The 23,472-nt window shown below is 42.3% G+C and overlaps 2 protein-coding genes across 4 annotated transcripts in view; one reads left to right on the top strand and one right to left on the bottom strand.

Moving 5' to 3' along the window:
• The window catches only part of vgll4b (vestigial-like family member 4b), a 36,787-nt gene extending 31,044 nt beyond the window's left edge, over positions 1 to 5,743 (top strand). For both annotated transcript variants that reach the window (XM_079156626.1, XM_079156625.1), the window contains one exon: positions 645 to 5,743. In XM_079156626.1, coding sequence (XP_079012752.1) covers positions 645 to 901 — 257 coding nt within the window. In that variant the 3' untranslated portion in view covers positions 902 to 5,743. The remainder of the gene's footprint in view (positions 1 to 644) is intronic.
• Positions 5,744 to 5,922: 179 nt separating this feature from the next.
• atg7 (ATG7 autophagy related 7 homolog) overlaps positions 5,923 to 23,472 on the bottom strand; it is a 52,294-nt gene continuing 34,744 nt past the window's right edge. For both annotated transcript variants that reach the window (XM_079186387.1, XM_079186388.1), the window contains exon 19: positions 5,923 to 7,185. In XM_079186387.1, coding sequence (XP_079042513.1) covers positions 7,153 to 7,185 — 33 coding nt within the window. In that variant the 3' untranslated portion in view covers positions 5,923 to 7,152. The remainder of the gene's footprint in view (positions 7,186 to 23,472) is intronic.

The following is a 23,472-nucleotide window of genomic DNA, read 5'->3' as shown; positions in this document are numbered from 1 at the left end:
TGGTAGAAGGAGGAGTGATGGATGAACTTATCTCGGTAAAGAATTGATACTAATTGTTACCAAGTAACCTTTACTGGGCACACCCCTAAAAGTGGATATCATTTTGGAGAAATGAGTTTTCCATGCAGTGCAGTTTGTGGGAAACTTCTCTGTGAGCGCAACTCATCCTCCAGAGAAAACACAACCGCTCATCCTCTCCAAACTCCGACTGACTTCTATAACTAGTGTTTTCTGTCAGAGTCTCAGAAGCCTCGATGTGGTTCCTTTACTACCTCGTCTGTTATCTCTGTGCTGTAAAAGTCCCCGGAGGCCTCAGCCAAACACACGTCTGCTTTATTCATGTCGGTCATGTTTTCTGTGGGTTGATAACTCCACTGTGGCCATTTTTTATGATCCCAGTGAAATCCCTATGATCTCATTGAGGTTAACAGTGAAATTTAAAACGGTGATTTAATATAAAAAAAGACTGCAATAGATGTCAGTTAGTATTTTTCCATTGACCTAAAATGCACACTACCAATGTTTGAACCGATGCTAGGCAATAAAGTGCTCGCTGAACTTTATATAAGTGTGCTTTAGAGATGTTTCTGTTTTTTTTTATTATGGGAAATAAAAACTCTCTCTCTCTTTCCTCTCTGTTGTAGCCAACACGGCCTGTGACCCGGTGATCGAGGAGCATTTCCGCCGCAGTCTTGGGAAGAACTACAAGGAGCCCGAGCCCACCGCCACCAACTCCGTGTCCATCACCGGCTCGGTGGACGACCACTTCGCCAAGGCCCTGGGCGAGACCTGGCTGCAGATCAAAAACAAGGGGAGTCCCTCATCGTCGGGCAGCAGCCCAAACTCCTCCCCTGACAGTCACATGGGCAATCACAACCACTCCCCTTCTGTGGTCTCCTGAAGAAAGAAGGGTTTAAGAGGGGATCGCCCCTCTTTCCCCCGGCCCCTCCCAATCATCACGGCTCTAACACACACTTTGGTCTATCACCAGCATCCCAGAGGGAATGCCTGCATGCTGGTCTGCTAAAAACATGTAAAACCCTCAAGCCTGTTCTCTCTCTCTTTCTTTCTCTCTCTGTGCACTCACAGAGGATCAACAAAGCAATAACAACATGATCGTCTCGTCCCCCCCCCCCCCCCCATGTGTCCTCTGGTATGGTAATACCAGACAATAATCAGTAATGAGCGACGAGGGTTCGACTTTTGAGACTCAATAATTCATCATCCCTGCATGTCAAGCTTGGAGCTGAGCACCGGGTCTGTAGTTATATGTACATAAAGAGAGAGAGGGGAGAAGGCGGTATTTTAATTATTCATTTTCTTCTTTTTCATTTTCATTTTTTTTTGGTTTGTTTAACAGTAGTTTTGTGTACTGCTTTTTGCATTATGAGATGTCCGATATTTGAAAGAAAAGATAAGTGAGAAACACAATCCACCTGACTGTGCTACCAAAGAAACCTCAGACACAGATGTTTATTGGTGCCCACCTCCGAAAGAAAACAACGAAAAACCATCTTGTAATCCCCCTCTGTTTGTATCTCCCTTCTTCCTTCCTTCCTTCTCGCCCCTGTGTACGTGTGCTGGTGGTTTTATTACTGTATGTGTACACTTGGTGTGATCTGCACTGCTGTCGTAGAGGTTAAAGGGTGGCATGTCAACATTGCAATCTGGCACTGCCCACACTGGGGCTGATACAGCTGTAGTTGGAACGTCTATTAGATTCCATTAACTGTAATGTCAAATCTACCAGAAAACTACAAGTCACATTACTATGCATTATTTTGGAAAAATCATACCAGTAAAAAAAAAAAAAAAAGAAGAATGTTAGAGATGTGCTGAGTAACACAGATTTGGATGCCATGTGTTCCGGTATACAGTGGATTCTGTCACATCACTGCATGTTGGTGAGTGCAGCAGTTAACGACAAACAAACCGCCACCGTCGGCTCTAAGCTACTTAAATGTTGCATTTGATTTTACGAGCACAGTCAGGTTATCGGATCAGCCCCCTGCGGTGTCAATAGACATCACGGCCATTATGAGACGAGCGCTGAACACACAGCTGCACGACCTGCAGTGTGTTGCTGAACAATGTGCTTTGATGTCTCTCACAGGATTAACTGCTGACAGCGATGAGAGGGGAGATGACGCTGCATGTCACTTTGTGGTTGAAAAAAGGTCTGGTTTCTGGACCGGGGGGAAGATCATTCAGATCTGTCGTGTCTCTTTGAACACAGGTGTTGTAATTATATTTGGCTTACACCCCGCTACCCCCTCCTACACACTGTGGTTTGGTAGATTTCTATACGTCTGAAGGGTAAACTAATGCTTTTACAGATGCATGTGTTGTTTTTCTGTGTTTTCTATTTTTTTTTTAATAGCTGGTATCTATTAATGTTTCTAAGCAGCATTTCAATCTTAACTACTTTTCCATTTGGACGTTAGTTGTTACTTTTTTCGTTGTCAGTAACAGACATAGACACTATACACTCACTGCTGGGTCAGTTGTACTCCGTATTATTATTATTATTATTACAATTTTGTATTGTTGTTTTCCATTAATATCGGTATGGTAATAGACTATAGTGGGACAGCCTCCGGACAGGCTCTGTTTAACAATGAGAGCTGCGTTTCTCCAAACCATCTCGGCACGGTGAGCGATGAGCAGAGCAGCGGTCGCTTCAGTGTCCGGGACACGCAGCCGGTAACGGTTTTCTTAAGATGTTGATTCATCGGTGGTACAGGATGCTACAACCTTCAGCACGGCCGAGCTGGGACGTCAACACGGCAAAGATTAGTCGACAGGGCCTTGTTTTCCTTAAACGCATCTCAAGTGGTCTTTATTCTTATGAGTCTTCTTAAAATAACCATCTTGGCACCAGCCGTAACCCACATTCTTAACCCCCCCCCCCCAACAAGCATGCTGTGATGCTTTTGAGAAACACGGTGTTCATGGTAAGAGCTGGTGATGTTGATGTTTGAGAGATTGTTGATAATTAAGGGTTATCTGAATTATGTGATGTCACAGCTCTCTCAACCTTCATCAGTTGACGTTTTGTGTCCTGACCTTTTTTTTTTTTTTTTTTTTGTACTTCAATGCTTTCTTTTGTGAACATTGTATTGTTGCTGCAGTTAAGCTTGACGGCTACAGTCTGAGAACATGTTAAAGAGCCTGCGCCAAGGTGGCATACATTCCTCCTATAGGGAACTTTGTACAGGCCTCTCACACACTCAGTATCTCAGTATCAACAGACCGCACTAATCACCAGTCGGGGCTGACTGTCCCAGAGGTCCCCACTAACAGGGGTTTTGTGTCTTTTCCGGAATTACAAGGTGTTCCTTTTGCTTTTCTTTGCATCACGCAAATTGGCCATAAATTCATACCATATGATTAAGGGGGGAAAAAACAAACAACCAGGTATGCTATAAATACTTACACTACCGTTCAAAAGTTTGGGGTCACCCAGACAATTTCGTGTCAATTTTCAGTTTCTTCGCAATTTCTCGCATGGAATAGCTTCATTTCTAAGAACAAGAATAGACTGGCGAGTTTCACATGAAAGTTCTCTTTTTCTGGCCATGTTGAGAGTATAATCGAACCCACAAATGTGATGCTCCAGATACTCAACTAGCTCAAAGGAAGGCCAGTTTTATAGCTTCTCTCACCAGCATAACTGTTTTCAGCTGTGCTAACATATTTGCACAAGGGTTTTCTAATCATCAATTAGTCTTCTAAGGCGATTAGAACACTGGAGTGATAGTTGCTGGAAATGGGCCTCTATACAGCTATGTAGATATTTCATTAAAAACCAGATGTTTCCACCTAGAATAGTCATTAACCACATTAACAATGTATAGCTTGTATTTCTGATTAATTTAATGTTATCTTCATTGAAAGAAACAGTGCTTTTCTTTGAGAAATAAGGACATTTCTAAGTGACCCCAAACTTTTGAACGGTAGTGTACATTTGAAAGGACATTGGGCGCATAGAATTCAGAGAACTGGAGAGCTGTACAGTGATGCGAGTCATTCTGTATCTACAGTACAGAATCACTTAATGCCTGAGCCGAGTCTGAAAGGTGAAACGGTTCATATTTAGGTTGTGATGGACGTACTCACTCACACCTGATACAAATGACCTAAACCAGAGTCCTTTTAAATGGAACGCAGTCCGTGTTCTAGAACGTCCACACATTCCATCCTCATCTGAACGCATGTGAAGGAAGAATTTTCAGAGATACACACAGTTTTTTTTTTCAATCAAAACACAACTGCTCGTGAATTAATTCCCAGAACGAACAAGTACTCTCAGTTTCAATGTGCTTTCTGTGAAAGGTTCAGAGTGGTTTGAATGGTGATTCTCAGCAGGCAGGTTCGGGGGAGCAGAGCCTCAGGAGCTGAGCTTCTGTAAGCTAGACCTAAGTTGGGAGACTTTGAGCTGAACGTCTATTGGCAGCGCCCCCCCCCCCCCCCAGATTCAGTTTGATGTAATAAGCAAAAAACAAACAAACGGGGAAAAGGGCTCAGTGTCCAGAGGATTTAGTTATTCTTCTTCTTTCTCATTATCATTTCACTACCACCCTGTAGGTAGGCGGCTCTCTTTCTGCTTCGGCAAACACTCCCTACGCCCTGTAGGGAAATCACTTCAAATAAAAAATACTTTTTTATAATTAACTATAAGACCATCATTACGCTGTGCGTAACGAATGTACAGAGAAAAAAAAATCGTAGGTATTTTTTTTTTGAGGAACAATTAATTTGTTAATGATATGTAGCTATTTAATTGTTGTTTTTCCCCTGTCCTTATATTGTAATCATTGCATTTTCTTTTTTGTGGAAAAAAAAAAAAGTTGATCTTTTTTGTTTATAGAGTTTGTCTTGTCAGAGTAAAGGTTCAAGTGCAGGAACACAGTACACGTATGAAACCACAGTAAGCCACTGGTGTGTTGGTGACAATCGCTACTTCCATTGGTCCCCAGTGTTCCGCCATCATTTAACTCGTCTTTGTGTCGCTTGTGAGACATCTGAACAAAAGGAGGTTTCACAGACCTCTGGAGCAAGTAGCAAAGGTTTGCATTAGTGGAACATAATCATTTCGCCACTAGCCCAGTGAGTCCTGCCAGCCTTTCCCAGATCATTTTCATTACAAATAGAATAAAAACCAACATTAGTCGTGGGCTAGCAGGCAGGTAAACGACCCACCACCGCTTGTAAGATTTCTAAATTATTGGTTTTGAAGGTCTTTTGATGACTGTTCTTGGTCTACAGATGGGAACTGAACTACAAGCAGAACCATCGGTCCATTTGAAATCACCAAAGCTGAACAGATAAAAACCTGACGGCATTTTTCCATGCTCAAGTTCCTCTGCTTCATCTCCGTTATCCGTCGGTGAGGCCGAGATCAAAGCAGTAAAATGAGTTTTGTGTCATCGCCCTTGTATCTGATGGAGCTGTTCCCATCTGTGGAGGCCATTTTTGCATCTGTAATAAAGTAAACATGAAACTTGTGCAGACGAATCGAAGAGGAGTTGGTCTTTGCTCTGAGTGTATCTCATTTTCCAGGTCCTTTTTTGAAGTGGAAGTAGCATGTACTTAGTGGTAGTAATACTCTGAACTGTTAAAAAAAGTGTATCAAAACAGTCAATTTGTGGCTCTGTGTCTCCTCCTACTAAAAAGGTTTTGGCAGGCCACCTTTTTTGTACGTAAAGTAGCCTTGATGAACAATAAAGTGCTTTTAAACCACTGTCTGACTGCGTGGGCCTCTGTTACTGTGTTGGTGTGTTCTGGTTAAGACGGAGATGCTAGGAATGGGGGAATGGGTTTTGGGAAGATGCAGAGACATTAAGTGTATGAAAGGATGTGCTGGATCCTCAATTCCACATAAACCACTGTATTCAAAGCAATACAAAGCTCACACGTGTAAAAAGAATTAACAAAGAGACATTTTATTCCAGTCTTTGGTTAAATACTTACAGAAGAGTAAAAGTGTGACCAAAACAACTGAGAAGAGCCAGAATTATGAAAGTCAAGTCTATTTAATCTCGATCCCATGAGTCAAATATTTGAACTTCAATCTAATCCTTTAATTAATCTCAGATCGCTTTTTTTTCACACCACATTCATCGTCTTCCATAAATATCCAAGCAGCTGTTGAAATGTACATTTCATTACACTGACACTATTGTACATTAGTTCAGACAAATAGCACAGGGCAGAGTAAGAAAAGCAACATGAATGAAACAAAACGAGTGCATGCTCCGACACAAACGAACCATGAAGACCTTCAGTTTGTCCATAAGGCTCTTTTTAGATTAAACCGTGCAGTTTCAGGCTCAAGGCTAGTTTACAGTAACAGTCAATCGTTTCCATATCAGAAGCCACAGTAACATCTGTGTGCCGGTTTCATACTTACAAATCAACAAAGCTGCTTTTAGCATTAACTGTACTGAACGCATCACAGTCGCCAGTAAACAGAACGGGAGATGGATGGATTTGCTGAGTTGTCGACTGTTTTTATCATTTCCTAATTTATCTGCAGCACACTGAATGAGCGGGCAGATGTACGTTAGTCAACGTCTTGCCAAAGGACTCAGCAAACCCATTACATGTGTTGGTGGAGAGACTGTGGGAGGGGTTGAACCTGTGACCATTCAGTGAGGCCTTTCCAGACAGAAAGAATCACTGTTTTGTTATGTCTTATGGAATTGAACCGACTCCAAAGAATGAGCCAAATGTGACTGATTACACGTCATGAGGTGATGGGAACAGGTACATTAAATACAACAGCTTCATACGCACAATGTGGAAAATCAACTGAACTTGTTTCTAACTTTACTGTGAAAAACAGAATATTTGGGCAATAAAAGAAATCTGATTCTTTCGCTGTTTGTTGTTATTACTATATTATTATTATTGTTATTATTACTGGCCTATTCTGAAGACTTTTCCGAAGACGTCTTGTAATATGGTGGGTTTTGATTACTTGAGTTGTACGTGTGTGTGCGTGCGTGTGTGTGTCTACTGTCGCCTGCAAAGCCCTGAACTCCTGTGATGCCAACGTGTGACTCCCTAAAAACAACAAACCAAAACAGAAACGGAAGGGCTGGAGTGTTCAGTCCTTCAGAGGCTCGAGGGTGTCTTCCTCCCAGTCCTTCAGATGCTCTCATCATCGCTCATATCCCAAATCTAATGAGAAACAGAAGCAACAGAAAAAGAAACAATTAACACGGAAGTCATTATTTTGTCTAACAATGTTCGACTAAACAGTCCTAACTCAAGGTCCAGTTGCTATTGCTTTCTGGGGCGTTTAGCTGCGCGTTACAGCCTTCGGTGGAGTTTTCTCGGTTGAGAATGTGAGCAAGTGGACCTTAAAGGTGCCCCGTGTGAATGCAAACAAACAAACGTCACGTTCACGTTCAGTGTTTCTCACCACAACGCATGAATGAGTCCTTGAGCTCGATTAAGCGTGTCGAGAGTATTTCCGTCCCCAAAAAGCATTTGCAAAGCCAACTTTTGAAATGCGTTAAAACATGCCTCGTTTCTTCTAGCATGCAGTCTTCTTCACTGACTTTGCAGCACTACTTTTTGCACATTATCGCCACAAACTGTCCATCAGTGGAATAGCATGAAACTGCAGTTATGTCCCGTGTTCCTGCGCAATACAAACCGAATGGGCTCGGAAAAAAAACACAGGTCCATAGCGCTAGTGGCTGTCAAAACATCTGCAGGGTACCTTCAAGATTATTTAGACAAACTACTACTCTAAGGTCAAGAATGAACTTAAAGTCATGCCTAATGTCCAGGTCTAATGTGCATGAAGGATGCATGTAAACATACATTGAGTAACCAGAACTACACAGTAAAAACACTGTAATCCAATCCAATGCAGAGCAATAGCCACTGATTCAGGTCAAAGGGTCTGAACCACAGAGTCACTGCACTCATTTGATACACTTCTCCTAATAGGCACCAATGTTTTCATCCAACTGTATAACAGCGTTGACAATAATTACTCACAATCACTGCTAAGAAGTTGCTTACCAGGAAGTGGACAGCAGCATGTGTGACACACACACACACACACACACACACACACACACACACACACACACACACACACACACACACACACACACACACACACACACACACACACACACACACACACACACACACACAGAACCTCCTTTTCACTACTGCGTCAGTAAACAACAGCGGCCTTCTCATGGCAGTAGATTCCTCACATTCTCTCACTGTGAGACGTAATTCACATACCTCTAACACTGTCTGGAATGTACACTCACACATGGCTCTGAGTGTGTACACACACACACACGCATATACACACACACATACACACGCACACACACACACACACACACACACACACACACACCCCCAGACACACACGCATACACACACACACAGATACACAGTTTGACACATGCATGCTGCATTCCTTCGAATGTGCTGCCCCTTCCCTTTCTTTTTGTGCAGTGAGCAGCAGCAGGGACTACTGTGTACACATATGCAGACCCAGTGTATTATTGGGAGCTTTAACAGAGCCCATATCTGAAAGGAACTCTGAAAACTGGGTTATTTTCTCTTTGGCAGACCTTTACATCTGAAATCATGAGGAAAAAAAAAGTCACAAAACATCTAAACAAATAGCCAAATGTAACTGCAACCGACGACTATTTTCATTATCAATTAATTTGCTGATTAATTGAGTAATCATTTGGTCAGTAAAATGCCCGTCCCAATTTTCCAGAGCACAAAGTGATGACTTCAACTGTCTTGTTTCGTCTGACCAACAGTCCAGAAGCAGAAGTTATAAAAACAGCAAACTTTCATATTTGGGAACCTAGTTGGTATTTTTGCTGGAAAATTGACAGAAACGATTCTAAAAATGATAAAAATAGCTGGTGATTCATTTCACTGCTTATTGATTTATGGAGTAATTGGTCAGGTCCACAGCACTAATTGTTTCAGCTCTACACCAAAGTGATGATGTCACACATATATTTACATACAGTAGGCTTCCGTTCTTTAGAGGAATTCTCTAACATTAGCACTTAATGACATTTTGTTCCCGGAGACTTCCTAGAAAATGATAAATAGTGAATAGTAAATGGGAAATAACAGACTTGTTTTTCTGACTGATTTCGCTGACCCATCCTCTGTCTGTGAAGAGAGGCTACACACACACACATGTCGTCTACACACACACACGTCGTCTACACACACACACACATGTAGGCTACACAGTAAATTAAAATGAAATCTGCTCAGAGTACAGAACACACCATCAACAACACACATCAAGAGCTCTCAGTTATTTATACTGTGGATCCAGATGTGGCAGGTTCAAGTGAATCAATGTAATACGTCAATTCAATACAAACAGTACAAAACCTCACTGAATGTCAGCCGTATATAAAAACAGAGATGGACCTATTGTAGGTTGTGAACAGACATAGTGCTCTGGGATGATGCATTAAGGCAACACATCTTTCTTAGAAAAGGCTACAAAAACCACTCATCACTGATGTGTCGGGGCCGAACCCGCTCCTTGAATTGGAGGGAAAAAAAGGTGGCAGTACTCTGAACATGTGATTTGTTATCTTTTATCTTACTACAGTACATCCCACGTGAAATCTTTCTGTATGAAAATATGTGAAAATGCATTAGGAACAAAGAAGAAAGCTGCGAATCGCTGTTTTTGAAATAGTGAAATACAGTCACTGTCCTTTGAAGTTGAAACTATAACGTTCAACGTATGGTTACGGGAATAGTTTTGGGAAATAGTACCTTCACTACAGAGCTAAAGCCAGGAGTTGATTAGCCTAGCTTAGCATAAAGACTGGAAGCAGGTGCAACACCTAGCGTGGTCCTTTCCAAAGAAAGAAAACACACCTTCTGACACTTCTAAAGCTGCGTTACGTTTGTTTAAACTAAGTACTGAAAGATGGCGTGTGGTTAAAGAGATACATGCCGTCAACAGTTCATCCACCCTTTTGTTATTTTGTGATTTGGATTCTATTTTAACAAGGACGTTTTTGGAACCGTTTTTGTTTTGGCTTTGTTATGGTTGTAGTCAGAAGCTTACATGTATGTCACTCTGGGTTCACCAGGGAGGTAGCGGCACACAAAAAACCCAGTCAGGGTACTCATGGTGAATGTACCAGTACTTTCCCCTACGAGGGAACTCTAAAGTCAAAAAGTTGTCTAACCTGTTCTGCAGCACGTTAACCTGAACGATCTACTGCGTACAGGCTAAAACTCAGCGTTGCTTTCGTGCCATTGTGACTTCAGCAGGCTGCGGATGGAGAGTTGCGGGGTTGCAGTGTGGAGAATGAGGGACAAATTCATATCAAAGCTGGACGTTCGGCATTTCTGCTCCACTGCTGCTGGGGAGCGAGCATCAAAAAGGACGAGCAAGAAAGGGCTCTTTGAAACGGAGCGACACTGGAGCCCCTCGCTGGACGGCTGCCAACGCCGCACTGATTGCCTGTGTGTGTCTGTGTCTGTGTGTGTTTTGAGGAGTCTTTTGTGCAAAATGAAAGAGAAGGAGGGGGAAGGAGAAGGGGGGGGAAGAGACCTTATGTAACGTGAATAGCAAACTGAAGCCAACTACTTTACTACACTCCTTCAAGCACGGATGAGTACTTAGGATTTTTATCAGGTTTTATCAACCTTTGTTGTTGCAATGCGGCAACAGAGAGACATACTGTGACTTCTTCTACGACAATTTCGATGGCATTCTATACTATGACTTTTTATACAACGTTTTTTTTTTTTTTTTCTGAAATACAATAATACAACTTATTAGATAGCATTTTTTATGACATACTAGACAATTACTTCGTCTGACGTTTTTGGTGACATACTATACTTTTTAAATCGACATAATAAACTACGATTTTTCTTTTTTTACACAACATTTTTTCATACCAGTTTAGAGGACTCGCATCTTGAAGATCTGTGAATTTGTGATTTTTCACTACTGCAAAAACTAAAAACAATAATCGACAAATTCAAAAACAATGAAAGTAATTGTTTGTTGCAACCCTAGCTTGATATCGCAACTGGCTGACCCCCAAACCCCAAACCCCCCCCCCCCCCCCCACACACACACACACACACGTAAACAAACAAACACACACCATGACAGCATCTCAAAGGGATTGGCAGCCGCATAATCAACGACAAACATCGTTAACTTTGAAGCAGCCTTATCGCTTCAGGACCTTGAGTCACTGCAGGTTAAAAAGAGGATTGCTGGATGTCTCATTAAAGTCCTACAGTAAGCTGCATGTAATCATTGTGTGAATGTGTTTGTAATCAGTTGGGCTCCGGCTGATATGACAACTATAATCCAGGCGAGTTGTTAAAAACAAGGCTGGGATCTGATCAGATAGAGGAGGTTTTAGCCGGAAGCTTGGAGGCCGTGAAGTGAGCCAACTCTCTGCAGTCGCTGATTATTGTTCCCCCACAACACACACAACACACACAACACACACAGCCTCAGCATGAGTGTCTTTAAGCAGTGTTTATCATTCTGTGGGACTGGGCCAAAGCTTCTCGAAAAGGTAACGCCACAACGGCAATGCGTTTGCACTCCGACGTCACCGTTTATCTAGAAGCAACTTCTCAGGTGATTTCGATGACAGTCCCTTTTTCAGGCGGAAGGCTTGTTTGTTTTCCTCAGGGTTCTAGATACTGAGCCCACTTACAGGAATACTTCCTAAGTGCGGGTGGCCCCAGCGGGAATCCAGCCTCTAAAGCCGTTCAACCAGGCAGCGCTACACAACCACGGATGGGCCTTTGATATTAAAACACACATCTGCTTTACATATTACGACTGACACCAAAGCACAAAGCGCAAAGTTAAGCTTTCATCACGGAGACTGGCTCCATCTGATGTGCAATTAGTGGACCACACAGAGTGACGTGGTTTATGGCTGCTGGATACAGCAGTGACTGTGTGCTGCTGGTTGAGAAGAAGAAAATCCATTTTAACTACGTCTCGGTTTCCTTCTTGTGATTTTTAGTTCATGGGAGTTTTTACAAGGCTTAAGAGACTTCGTGGATTATGACCCCACCGCTCACGGGACGGATGCGGCTTCTTTTCAGACATGGAAACGTGACCTTGATGCCTCCTTCTGTTCCTTAAAATTAGGGCTTTTTGTCATTTAGAGGTGTGCAAAATAAACATTTCCTATTCAGACGTGACAGGACATTTACGGAAAGAGACAGTGTTTGGGGTAGAACTAGGCGCTGCTGCTGCCAAGCTGCGAGTCGAAAAAGTACAATAATATGAAAGAATTCGTTAATTAATAACTACTTTAGCCCTGGAGAAACTCGTTTGTCTTTTTACAGTGAATGTCCCTATACATTTTCTCTTTAACTTCATCCTTTGGAGAATTTTACTGCTTAATTTATAAAGTCAGACAGGGACAAGCACAGAATGAACAGATTTTTAGTTGACATTAAATTCACATTTGTTTTATCCTGCATGTAAAGTGTGTTGCTGGACTTTCATTCATTTATCCATTCAGTTGCCATGAATGAAATAGAGAATACACTGTGAGGAGGTAGTGTTGTACTGTGTCTTTTTAGCAGCACTGCAAAGGTAAAACATAACTGTAAAAAACCGCTTACATGACAAGAATCTCCTCATCAACTTCAAATTTGGCTATTTTTTCATCGTAATAAATCCTCAGATGAAGAAAACAACACGAACATTTAATCTCACCTGCTGTGTATTGAGCTACTGCGGCCTTTACAGTTATGTAGTAGCATTCAACGCAGATCTTACCAGGTCTGTAGTAGTGACACTGCCTTTGTGACTTCTAAATCAAAATGGTCCGTCACATTTACGGCACATTAAGAGCACCATGTCTGAAAATAGCTTGAATCAGCGCTGCAGTGAATTAAAGCTAACCCGGAGTCACTGTGTCTGGAGCAAGTCCAGAAACCGTTGATTCTTAATATCACAAATTGAAGTTTTGGCAGATAGCTCCTCTTCTTCATATTCAGTATTAATAAATGTGTCTCAAGAGACACAAGAAATAATGCAGGCAAATCATAATAAAATAACGAGGGATCTTAGAAAACCACCAGTGTGGTTTTTACACACAAATTCACAGCCTTCAACAGCCCAAAACTGTTTGAACTTGTTTATTCTAGTCTAAGTCCTGATCAATCAATCAGCATGTTTGAACATCAGCACTGGGCAACTTCACAAGTGGTTTCAAGCTTTTTAAATTCTCGTTTCCTCTAACAAATGATCTTACATCTGTTAGCCAGGGGGGTGCATTTAATGATTAATGTTAATGAGGGGGGGGGTACGTCCCCTTTCATCCCTCCTCATAAGCCCCCCTGAGGGCAGGTTTCACACCCAGAAGAGGGAAGAAGCTTCAACAAAGCTACAATCAAAGAGAGATGAACTTGTTTGGAAGTCAATATCGGAGGTGGATACACTGGTTTAGAAATGTTCTGTGCTCAGAGCAGTTTGGTGGTTGCGAAACCCTTTTACACTTCAGATCTCATCTCCTTTTACATGACCATACAAGTCAAGAGAAAAAAAATTGGTTTCTTTCTACATCTATCTTTTCCTTCACAGCCTCCTCCTTTGTTTTTCCCTCTCGTCTCTTTTTCGTTCTTTCCCTCTGCCCTGTGTAACTACAGCCCACTCATGATGGACACAACGTAGGAAACACACTGAACTGGAAATTACCTAAACAAGAAAAACAGTAGCAGGTATGTGTGTTAAACAAATAACACTGAAATTACAACCACTCATCCCCATCGGTACAAAATGTACACACTGACAATCCACATGAATCTCCCACACACACACACACACACACACACACAACTGTGGATTCAGTTCACATAAATAATGTAATTTGGGTGTAGCCCCTCTGAGGATTCAGTTATTCGGTGTGGAGGAGTATTCAGTGAACGGCAGCACTTTGACGTACAAAAGACGCGATGAGTTCTACAATCACCCGAGTGACAACTGAGGGAACAGCCTTTATCTGGTGTAGCTGGCACCTGAGCCTTCAGCGGGGAAAGGGAAGAAAGAAGAGAAGAAAAAAAAACTTTGGACTCGATTCAAACCATGAAAATAAGGTAGATGAAAAAGCGAGAGATTGAGTTTCAGGAGCCCCTTCATGCGGCAACCAATCTTTCCACGGAGGTTTTCCTTTTGTTGTGTCCTCCACTGAGGCACCACCCTTCTAAAGTGAGCACTTTTAATTAGTTCCGTTTATCCGATACCAGCTTTGTGACCAAATACCTGCAAATCCAATAACATTCAGTCCCAGCTGTATTTTGCTAGTTTTATTATGCTAGCTGTGTTATGCTAGTTAGCATATCTGAGGATGCTAACAAGCTAAACTAAGATGGCACACGTGATACCTTCTAAAAATCTCACACGCTAGCATTATCATTGTTAGCATGTTAGCGTGCTGATGTTAGCTCAAAGCACAGCTGAGCTGAGCTTAAGTATACGGCCTCAAAGTGTTGCTAGCATGGCTGTAGTCTCTTAATGTCGTTTGACTATACTTGTAGGCTACAGCGTAACACATACAGCACATTTATATGATTAGAAGGCAGCAGGAGAGAGCTGCCGGAGATACAACCCATCCCACAACACCCTGTCCAGCTGAAGCAGCGCCTGTCACCAGGATTGAAGTGCTGCATGTTATCTAGTAACACATGAGGCTTGTCAAGCGTTTCTGTATGTGGCTCCACAAAACAGCAGATCTCAGCGATCCATTTTTATCTCAGTAAAGGGTGCAAACATTAGCTGTGTTGGGCCTCCAGGCTCAGCAGATTTACTAATTTATATAATGTCTTTGGCATCCTCCATGTGCCCCGGTGCTGTCATCTCTACTGAGCTCTTAAAAATAGTACATCATGTGTGAGAGGGATCTCTGGTTATTAGTAGTATGTAGATTCGTGTGTGTGTGAAGGTTTTAATGCTGCCGTTAGCACATTAAAACTGACACTTATCTTAAGCCAATATCTGCATCAGGCTGTTAAAATAAGATTTACATGGTACGACATTCAGCCATCTTAAGAAATTAGAGAATCATAACGTTCTGGGTCATTTTGTTTTTGTGGGTTGTGCAACAGGCTGGCAACAAGCCTTATTAAAAGTCCCTAATTATTCAGTAGCCTTCCGTTGCTGATCTATTATGGTTCTTGCACAAATTACAGGAAAACTTTGCAAGAAATATAAATCGGTTAAATAAATATCCAGACTTTATCTTGGTCTGGGAAGGCAGTGTGTCATGTTCCTGTAAAAAGATCAACGAGGATTAAGAGTGTTAAACCCATTATGTCTTCCAGTAACACACTTAAATGATAACACACACACACACATGTACACAGATGCTGATGAGTGCATGTGCATACCCACTCTAAGCAGAGAAAATGACCTCACGCGGCCCAACGTAACTGCTGCTGTAGCACGCTGCATTCCCGAATTCCCCTCAGACATTCCTGCACAATGTGGCGGGAATATGCAGCGTGGCGGTTTCACTGGCGGAGAGGCGGTTTAAAGTGGAGAGGAAAAGGTAAAAGGTCAAACCGCTCACAAAGTCAGGAAAACAACAGAGGCCAGAGTCTCTGTGTCTCAGACTTCCGAGTGCCTCGTAGTGAAGGTGAGAGAGAAACAGACTGGCACACAGCAAGAGAGACAGCGAGAGAATGAAATACTAAAACTAATCATTTGGCCCCTGTGTGGAGGCATCCGCATGTGTTGTTTCTTCACTCGCTCCCTTTAATTTGTCACTTGTCTGTCTTTGTGTTGCAAAAATAAGCACGGAGCAATTACTGTATGTATTTAGAGTTTCAAAATGATCTATAAAAGCATGTCGCCATGTGACAGCTGGATACTATGGGTCGTATATTAGTTGCATAAGTACAACGTGAAAGGTTTGCCATACATTCAGACTTGTACAGTGCAGACACTTGACTTAGTTTCTGGGTGGCACATCCAGTCTGCCTGAGGTTGGGCGGGGTTGATGTAAATTGAGCTTTTTTTTTGGTAGTTGTAAATGTGTCTTGCTCATAACTCACAACAATGAACACAAGCCTTTAATCCCAAATAAATCAGGCGGCAGAATGGGCAGATTAAAATAGCAGATGCTAATCTTATGTGTGAGATGTGTAGTTTACTGCAGTAAAGTGAAGGGCATGGAACAGTGAAATAAAAATAGGATCAAATTAAAATAAGATGCAAAACTACTCTACCAGAGCACATGAATGGTGGATCAACCAGCTTTATTGCAACCCTTTGCAATAAGTGTTGCATGAGGGAATTTATGTTATGTAGTCCTAACATAAACACTGCTATTTAGATATGGAGTTCACAATAGAGCACCACCAAACTGATGCAACTTCATTTGATTTAATGCAATTTCTTCCAGAAGCAGATCAGGGGCGACGGGCTTTCATAACTGACGAGCACTTTTTTTCCTTCGTGGAAATCCCACTAAAGACATCAATTTGACTTGTCCTTACTGTTCTTGATGACTACCACAACTTGTGGTTTATTTCATCTAACTTTTTCAACCACGATATGACTAATCTGTCAAATATTCCCATTGGGAGAAGGGCCGTCATGTGCTCTGTATGCTGCTTTTACAGGCCTTTTATTTTCTACTCATTACCACTTCAGGCTATCCGAAGCCATCAAACAGTGAAAACATGCTACTAAAGGACTCTAAAGCTTCTAATGCCTTGTTTAATAAAGTAATGTCTCCAGGCAGCGTATACAATTCCACACAATAAGCAGAGCTTTGGCTAATATTGCTTGGCAGTAAAAACACTCGTTTGATAAAGTAGTTCCAGATGCGTCAGTGAACACAAGATGTTGGGACTGTGTGAGATCCAGATTCCACCAACGTACACACATTTTAAATTCTTGACAGTCAGTCTGGGGCGCATGTATTGTCAAGCAACAATTTGAAATTTAGGGAAATACTCCGTCCGTCCTTGGTCCAATCAGTCGCCCAAAACATAACCACTACATGATTGGTTCAACAATCGTAATGTGTGGCCTCGCTGAAGGGCAGTGTCTATATTTTCTCTGCAGTCAAACTACTATACAAGTGATCCTGTAGAGCCGAAAATTACACTTTATGTTCTCATTCCTGCCAAAAAACATTGTAGTCTGAGTTGGACAACTCAAGGCCACTCAAACCTCTACGTAACATAGCCGTAAAGTTTAGCTTTTTTTCCCTCCCAAATCTGAACTTTTTCCACATCGAATGTCTCCCTCGTACTACAGTATATCTGGACTGAGATCACACAGATTAAGGTAGCTTTTTTTCCTCTCCTGTTGAATTATGATTTTGTGCTCTTCCATTTCCTGCAGCGATCCGCTGCATTCTCTCTTGTGTCCTCTTTGTTCCAGGCCCACGGCTCTCAGGGGGGGAACACAGTGAACAGGCCACAGGTTGGATTAGTCCGTGTGTGTGTGTGTGTGTGTGTGTGTGTGTGTGTGTGTGTGTGTGTGTGTGTGTGTGTGTGTGTGTGTGTGTGTGTGTGTGTGTGTGTGTGTGTGTGTGTGTGTGTGTGTGTGTGTGTGTGTGTGTGTGTGTGTGTGTGTGTGTGTGTGTGTGTGTGTGTGTGTGTGTGTGTGTGTGTGTGTGTGTGCGTGCATGAGGACACATTGTATTCACTGAGACCGGAAAAGGAAGAGGAGATGGGTGGAAACAGGAAGAGGAGGGTCACCAACTAACTAACCTGCAGTCTCAGCAGCACATGTCCTGTCCTCTGGGTTTGACACAAAACTGACCAACTAGACCCACACCCAAGAAGAAGGAAAAAATGTAATAAAATAAATATCCTCCTCTAATTTGATGTGGGAAAGGAGTCAGGGGACGTTTCTGGCGAATCCCTTTAAGGCGGGATAAACCAACAGAAAGACTTAGTTAAAGGTTTAGTGTGTAGGATCTGGCGGCATCTAGAGTTGCAGATTGCAACAAACTGATACTTCTCCCGTGAGCACGAAAACACAAAAAGGCGAACGGCCCTATCGTCACACAGTGGTTGGTTTGTCCATTCAGGGCTACTGTAGAAACGTGCAAGATATGCGTAGAGAAGAGGCATCGTAGGGAAAGTGAAGGATAACATGGGTGGGAGTGAAGGTGGTTTGACAAAAGAGGAAAGAGGCGGTTCAGAGGAGCCCTGGTGGGAACAGAGTTAGTGTGTAGGTCCCAGCTGAGGTCACGTCCGCCGGCTGCGTTTTCATAAACTCCCGAGTCTCGGGGTAATCAAACAAAGCACCGGCACTCGACCCAGATAGCAAACCTTGGAACCAAACCTCATAACAGAGGCACGCCAAACCAGGAAGTGATGAGGCATCCTCCCGTCTTTTCTCCGTTCTTCCCATTTCCTAATAAAAGGACGCTCGTCATATTCTTTCAGGGAACTTTACTCTCGGACTCTGCTATACCACCACCACCACCTCCCCTTTCTCCCTCTCTTTCTCTCAGAGTCATAAAGGCCAGCTACAACAACAAATGGAGTCTCTCTCGGCTGGGTGTGGTGGCCTGCAGAGCAACAGCTGGGTCCTGTTGTTTCTCCTGAGACCCAGACTGACTGCTCACCCTCTTTTCCAGGACAGCTCTCTCTCCGTGTCCTTAGCTTGTTCTTAAATGTTAAAACTCTTTTTGCTCACTCAGGATTGCTGTCACTGTACTCTTATCTGCCTTTCTCTAAACTCTTCATGGATTATATTAGAATGAATCCCTCATATTTCAGGTATTGCTCTCAAACATCAACTTACATCAACACTCTTCTTCTCTCTCAAAAGTTTGGATTCTCTCTTGTTCTGCTTTTCTGTTTAATCTCTCACTTAATCTGTCAGTCCCCATCCTCCCTCTTCCTCTCTCCCACTGTATCACAGCCTGGCCCCCATTTCCCTCTGACACATTTCCTGTATGCTAGAGAAGGTCATCAACACATTTTCAGTCATACGTCACACGAGTCATAGAAGTGTTTCATAACACAAAATAAAGTTTCTCATACTTAAAACACAAAATTATCAAAATGCTGAAACATAGTGTAGACATGCAGCTTTGAATCCTTTTTTCAAATAACACAAGAATGAGAGTTTTTAATCATCTTTTCTTGTTTATGATGATAAAGGATAAAATAAAGGTTCTTAACAGTTTGACGCCTCCATTTAGTTCAGTTCCCTGTGTGTGTGTGTCTGTGTGTGTGTGTCTGTGTGTGTGTGTGTGTGTGTGTGTGTGTGTGTGCGCGCGCACGCAACCAGTATAAGCTCTACCTAATGAACCGCTTTGAACGTGCAACTAACCAAATGGCAATAACAGATCAACTTCAGAGGCTCTGTGTGTGTGTGTGTGTGTGTGTGTGTGTGTGTGTGTGTGTGTGTGTGTGTGTGTGTGTGTGTGTGTGTGTGTGTGTGTGTGTGTGTGTGTGTGTGTGTGTGTGTGTGTGTGTGAGATGGGGTGTGTGTGTGTGTGTGTGTGTGATGGTGTGTGTGTGTTGCCAGTTCAGACCTGCCCTAGGTTTAATTAACTGTGAGTCAAAGCCAACTCACGTGTGGTCAGAAGCGCAATCAAACACTAGTCGGGCCCCATGGGCACACACGAAACACATGCACGCACCTAGGCATGCACGCACACAACCACATACAAACACACACACGTATACACTCTTACACATGTAAAAAAAAACACCCTTCAGGGGAATAAACATTATGAAATTAAAACAGTTTCCCGCTTCGTTTTTCCCCCCTGTTGTTTTAGAAGACCTCAGTTCGAAACAGGACAATTTACAAATCATATTGAAATTAACCAACAATCTTCATGAAGCAACAAGCCCTGACACGCACAACCACACACATGCGCGCACACACAAGACGGTAAAGCGCCTAGTAAACCACAGTGGAGGCAATCTTTTGATCTGATGCTAAGAGCACCAGGCAGTCACAGTCTGTCATTATAAAGACGTCTTCACTCTGTGAATCAATCACTGACAACAACTTCTTTCTTTACAAAACAAAACAAACCATTTTTTTTAACACATAAATGTTAAAACTGTGACGGATCGTTTTTAACAATGGAATTCTTGTTCATCAGGTGATCGAACAAACCAAAAATGTTTTCAAAGCATACAGTCATCAGCTTTTGGAGCCACTGGGAGCCATGACGCTCAAGTGGCTACACACAGATGTTCGTGAATAGTCAATATTAATAACATGTTTTGTTTTAGCTTAATTTAAATGAGTCACTGCAGTGATTCAGTTTTTAAATTAAAATTACGCCGGAAGAAATGATGCCAGTCACAAACGTTTGTTCAAGAGCAAAAGTGTAGTGAATCAGAATAATGGGGGCACAGACAGACAGACACACACACACACACGTGTGTGCGTACATTTACACATATTATTTCAGTTTGCGTGTCTGTGTGAGTAATTATCTCAACCAGAGGCTTGATACTATCACCGTCTTCCATGTGCTGGACAGAACAGCATCAGGGGAAAAAGATAAGAACTGGCAATGTGGCCAGATGTACATGTGTGTGTGTGTGTATATATGTGTGTGTGTTTGTTTCCTTTTCAGGCCAGAGAGCTCCAGGGCAGATTACCTGCGACTAGCCAGGAAGGCTAGAATCAGGATTTACAAGAATCAGACATGCGCATGCACACACACACACACACACACACACACACACACACACACACACACACACACACACACACACACACACACACACACACACACACACACACACACACACACACACACACACACACACACACACCTCAGTCTTTGATGCAGCTGGAGAATGTTTCCGTATTAAAGAACCAGAATCAGAGGAATAAACAGCCCTGCACTCAGACTAAGTATTTATATAATTCTTGTCTATGTGTGCATGTTTACATGCTTATGCTAATTCATCCATTATTAAAAGGAAAGGCATTTTAAGATGAAGTAGCTGTGACAGATTGTCTTAAACAGTCACAACTAGTCAGGGGTGAGGTACCATTGTGTTACTTTATATTTAGGGTCCTCGGCCATCACTTACTGCATGTGCTCAGCTGACTTACATACAACAAGTGAATGTTAGTTTGCATTAGTTTGGAGGCAACAATAGAGCATCAACGGGTCACGGTCCTGAGATTTCAATGAAATGACTTATCAACTCCCCAACTGTATACAGAGGGATGCAGGCGCCACAATAAAGTCAGGCAGGTAAACATCCTTCAAATTCAGCATTGGTCTCTTTGAACTATCTTAACTAACATTTTTGTCATTAAATTGTATCCCAGAGGATTAAATTCCATCCTATGTGTAATGGACAATTTCATGTGTGCAAGTGCACATTTCAGGTAGACTACTTTGAAACAGGAACACTGTATTTCTATCATTTCACCTGGAGATCGTTGAGCTGAATAATAAAATGATTGTCAGCTTGTTGCAAAAAAGGTTGTCTGGTGTTTCGTAATCTGGGCTCCCTGGATCACACTTCATTCCTGTAAACACCTTTCATGAGAAACAGGTAGCGAGGCAAACAACTACAAAAATAGGATTTTAGTCTTATTCTCCCCGTTTCCAAAAGAGTGAATGATTTTGACGTTTTCTGCATTTCAATGCCAAGCAAAGAACAAGAAATGGTGACAACAAATAAACTTAAAATAAATAAATAAATAGAAAACAACATCCATGGGCTCTCACTATCAGATACATGTTGACTCAGAAAACCTGGGATATTAGTGAGTTTTTAGTGAGGGGCTGTTTTTGTTTACAAGGTAAACGTGACCCTGTGTGAAGGCCTCATTGAAACGATATTATTATAAATATTATTTTTCAAAATAGAGGTGGCCATGTTTATCTGTTGATCTTATATATCATAATGCCCATGTTAAAGAAAGGTAGCAAAACATTCCGTATGATGTGTGAGTGAGTGAGTGAGTGAGTGAGTGAGTGAGTGAGTGAGTGAGTGAGTGAAAGCCCACTTTAAAAGTGCAAAGCCGATACAGATACAGAAATAGTCGTTAAAAGCTACCGAAGAGGAAGAAGAGTATGGAGCTAAACAGGGACGACTAGACTACTACTCGGTCTGTTCGCAACGCGGTCATCTGTCTGTCTTGTCTGCCCGTCCATGCACACAGCCAGCTGCCAGGCCAGAAGAAGGCATCACTCTGGACTGACTGGCGCCGGGGAGGAGCGACCCCTTATAGGAGCAGGGCCGCTGTAAGTTTTCCCACATAGTGAAGGAAAAGTTGGCTTTATGAGTCCTATTTATGACTTGTGAAAATAACTCTCCTAAGATTAATGATTGGTAATTCTGAATGGGCCCCTTTGGGCTCAAGAAGCGAGACAGCTGTCCTGGGTGCCATGCATCCACTTTGCCCCCCCCCCCCCCCCACCTACAGTCCACCTCCTCACCGGCTCCAGCCCTGTGTACGAGTGTATTATTAATATACAGCCCACCAAAGCAGTATCCCTCAGTAGTGGAGTAATGTGCAGGCCAAAGAGGTTCAGGTCTTATCACCTGCTATATTTCACACTACCCTCTTCATCTATATAATCTACGTTCCACACTATATGGAAAAGTATTAAATATAACAGCGCAAAAGAGAGTTATACATAGTTTTTGGCTTCTTATGGTGACAAAATGACTAAGAACTGTATATTTAATAGGAGTTATTTTTTTATATGTTCTGTATGTATCCTGGGTATTTATATTTGACTGGTATTTTTGCTTGGGATAGCACCCTCTCATAAGGGGAACACTGAGCAGCTATGCTCGACTCATATTACCTCAGCTACAGAAACAGAAAGGAGGGGGGGGGGGGGGGGGGGGTATTAAAGGAATGATGACATAGCTGACCCACCTGACCAAAGTCCTGGATGCATATGTGCCCCGACACAGAATGTGTGTTCTCTAACAGACTATCATTCCCCACCATTATCCAGAAGCTATATAAACTATATAGGATGCTCATATGACGGTGAACAAATGGAATAACAATGGCCTTTTCTGAACCTTAATTGAAAGACAGCTAGAAATAAAACATCCCCGTACTGTGATTCCAAGATTAAATTACCACAAAACAATGGTAAAATATGTAAGTAAGTAATAGTAGGACTGCTTGTCGCACTCTGGCATCAGTCCACCAGGACAGGTTTGTGTACATGTAGTTTGTGTGGACACTCATGCACAATAGAAAGTTACTGTTCATGAAAAATTATAATATCTACTATGACTACCAATGTGCTCCGTGCAGTAAATACAGAATCAGATACATGTTTCACACAAAATGTCTCTACAACCAGAGAAATGTAGAATCATTTGTAACCCGGGAGGACACCATGAGAGGTTAGTTAAACGCAGTGGACTCAAGAGTCAGGACAGTTGTCAGGTAAATAACTATTCATAAATACAACAGGAATCTTCACTAGCAACTATACT

Source organism: Pholis gunnellus, assembly GCF_910591455.1.
Source record: "Pholis gunnellus genome assembly, chromosome: 3".
Classification (NCBI taxonomy): domain Eukaryota; kingdom Metazoa; phylum Chordata; class Actinopteri; order Perciformes; family Pholidae; genus Pholis; species Pholis gunnellus.
Note: the sequence above shows the minus strand (reverse complement) of the source record. Positions and strands in the feature narration are given on the sequence as shown.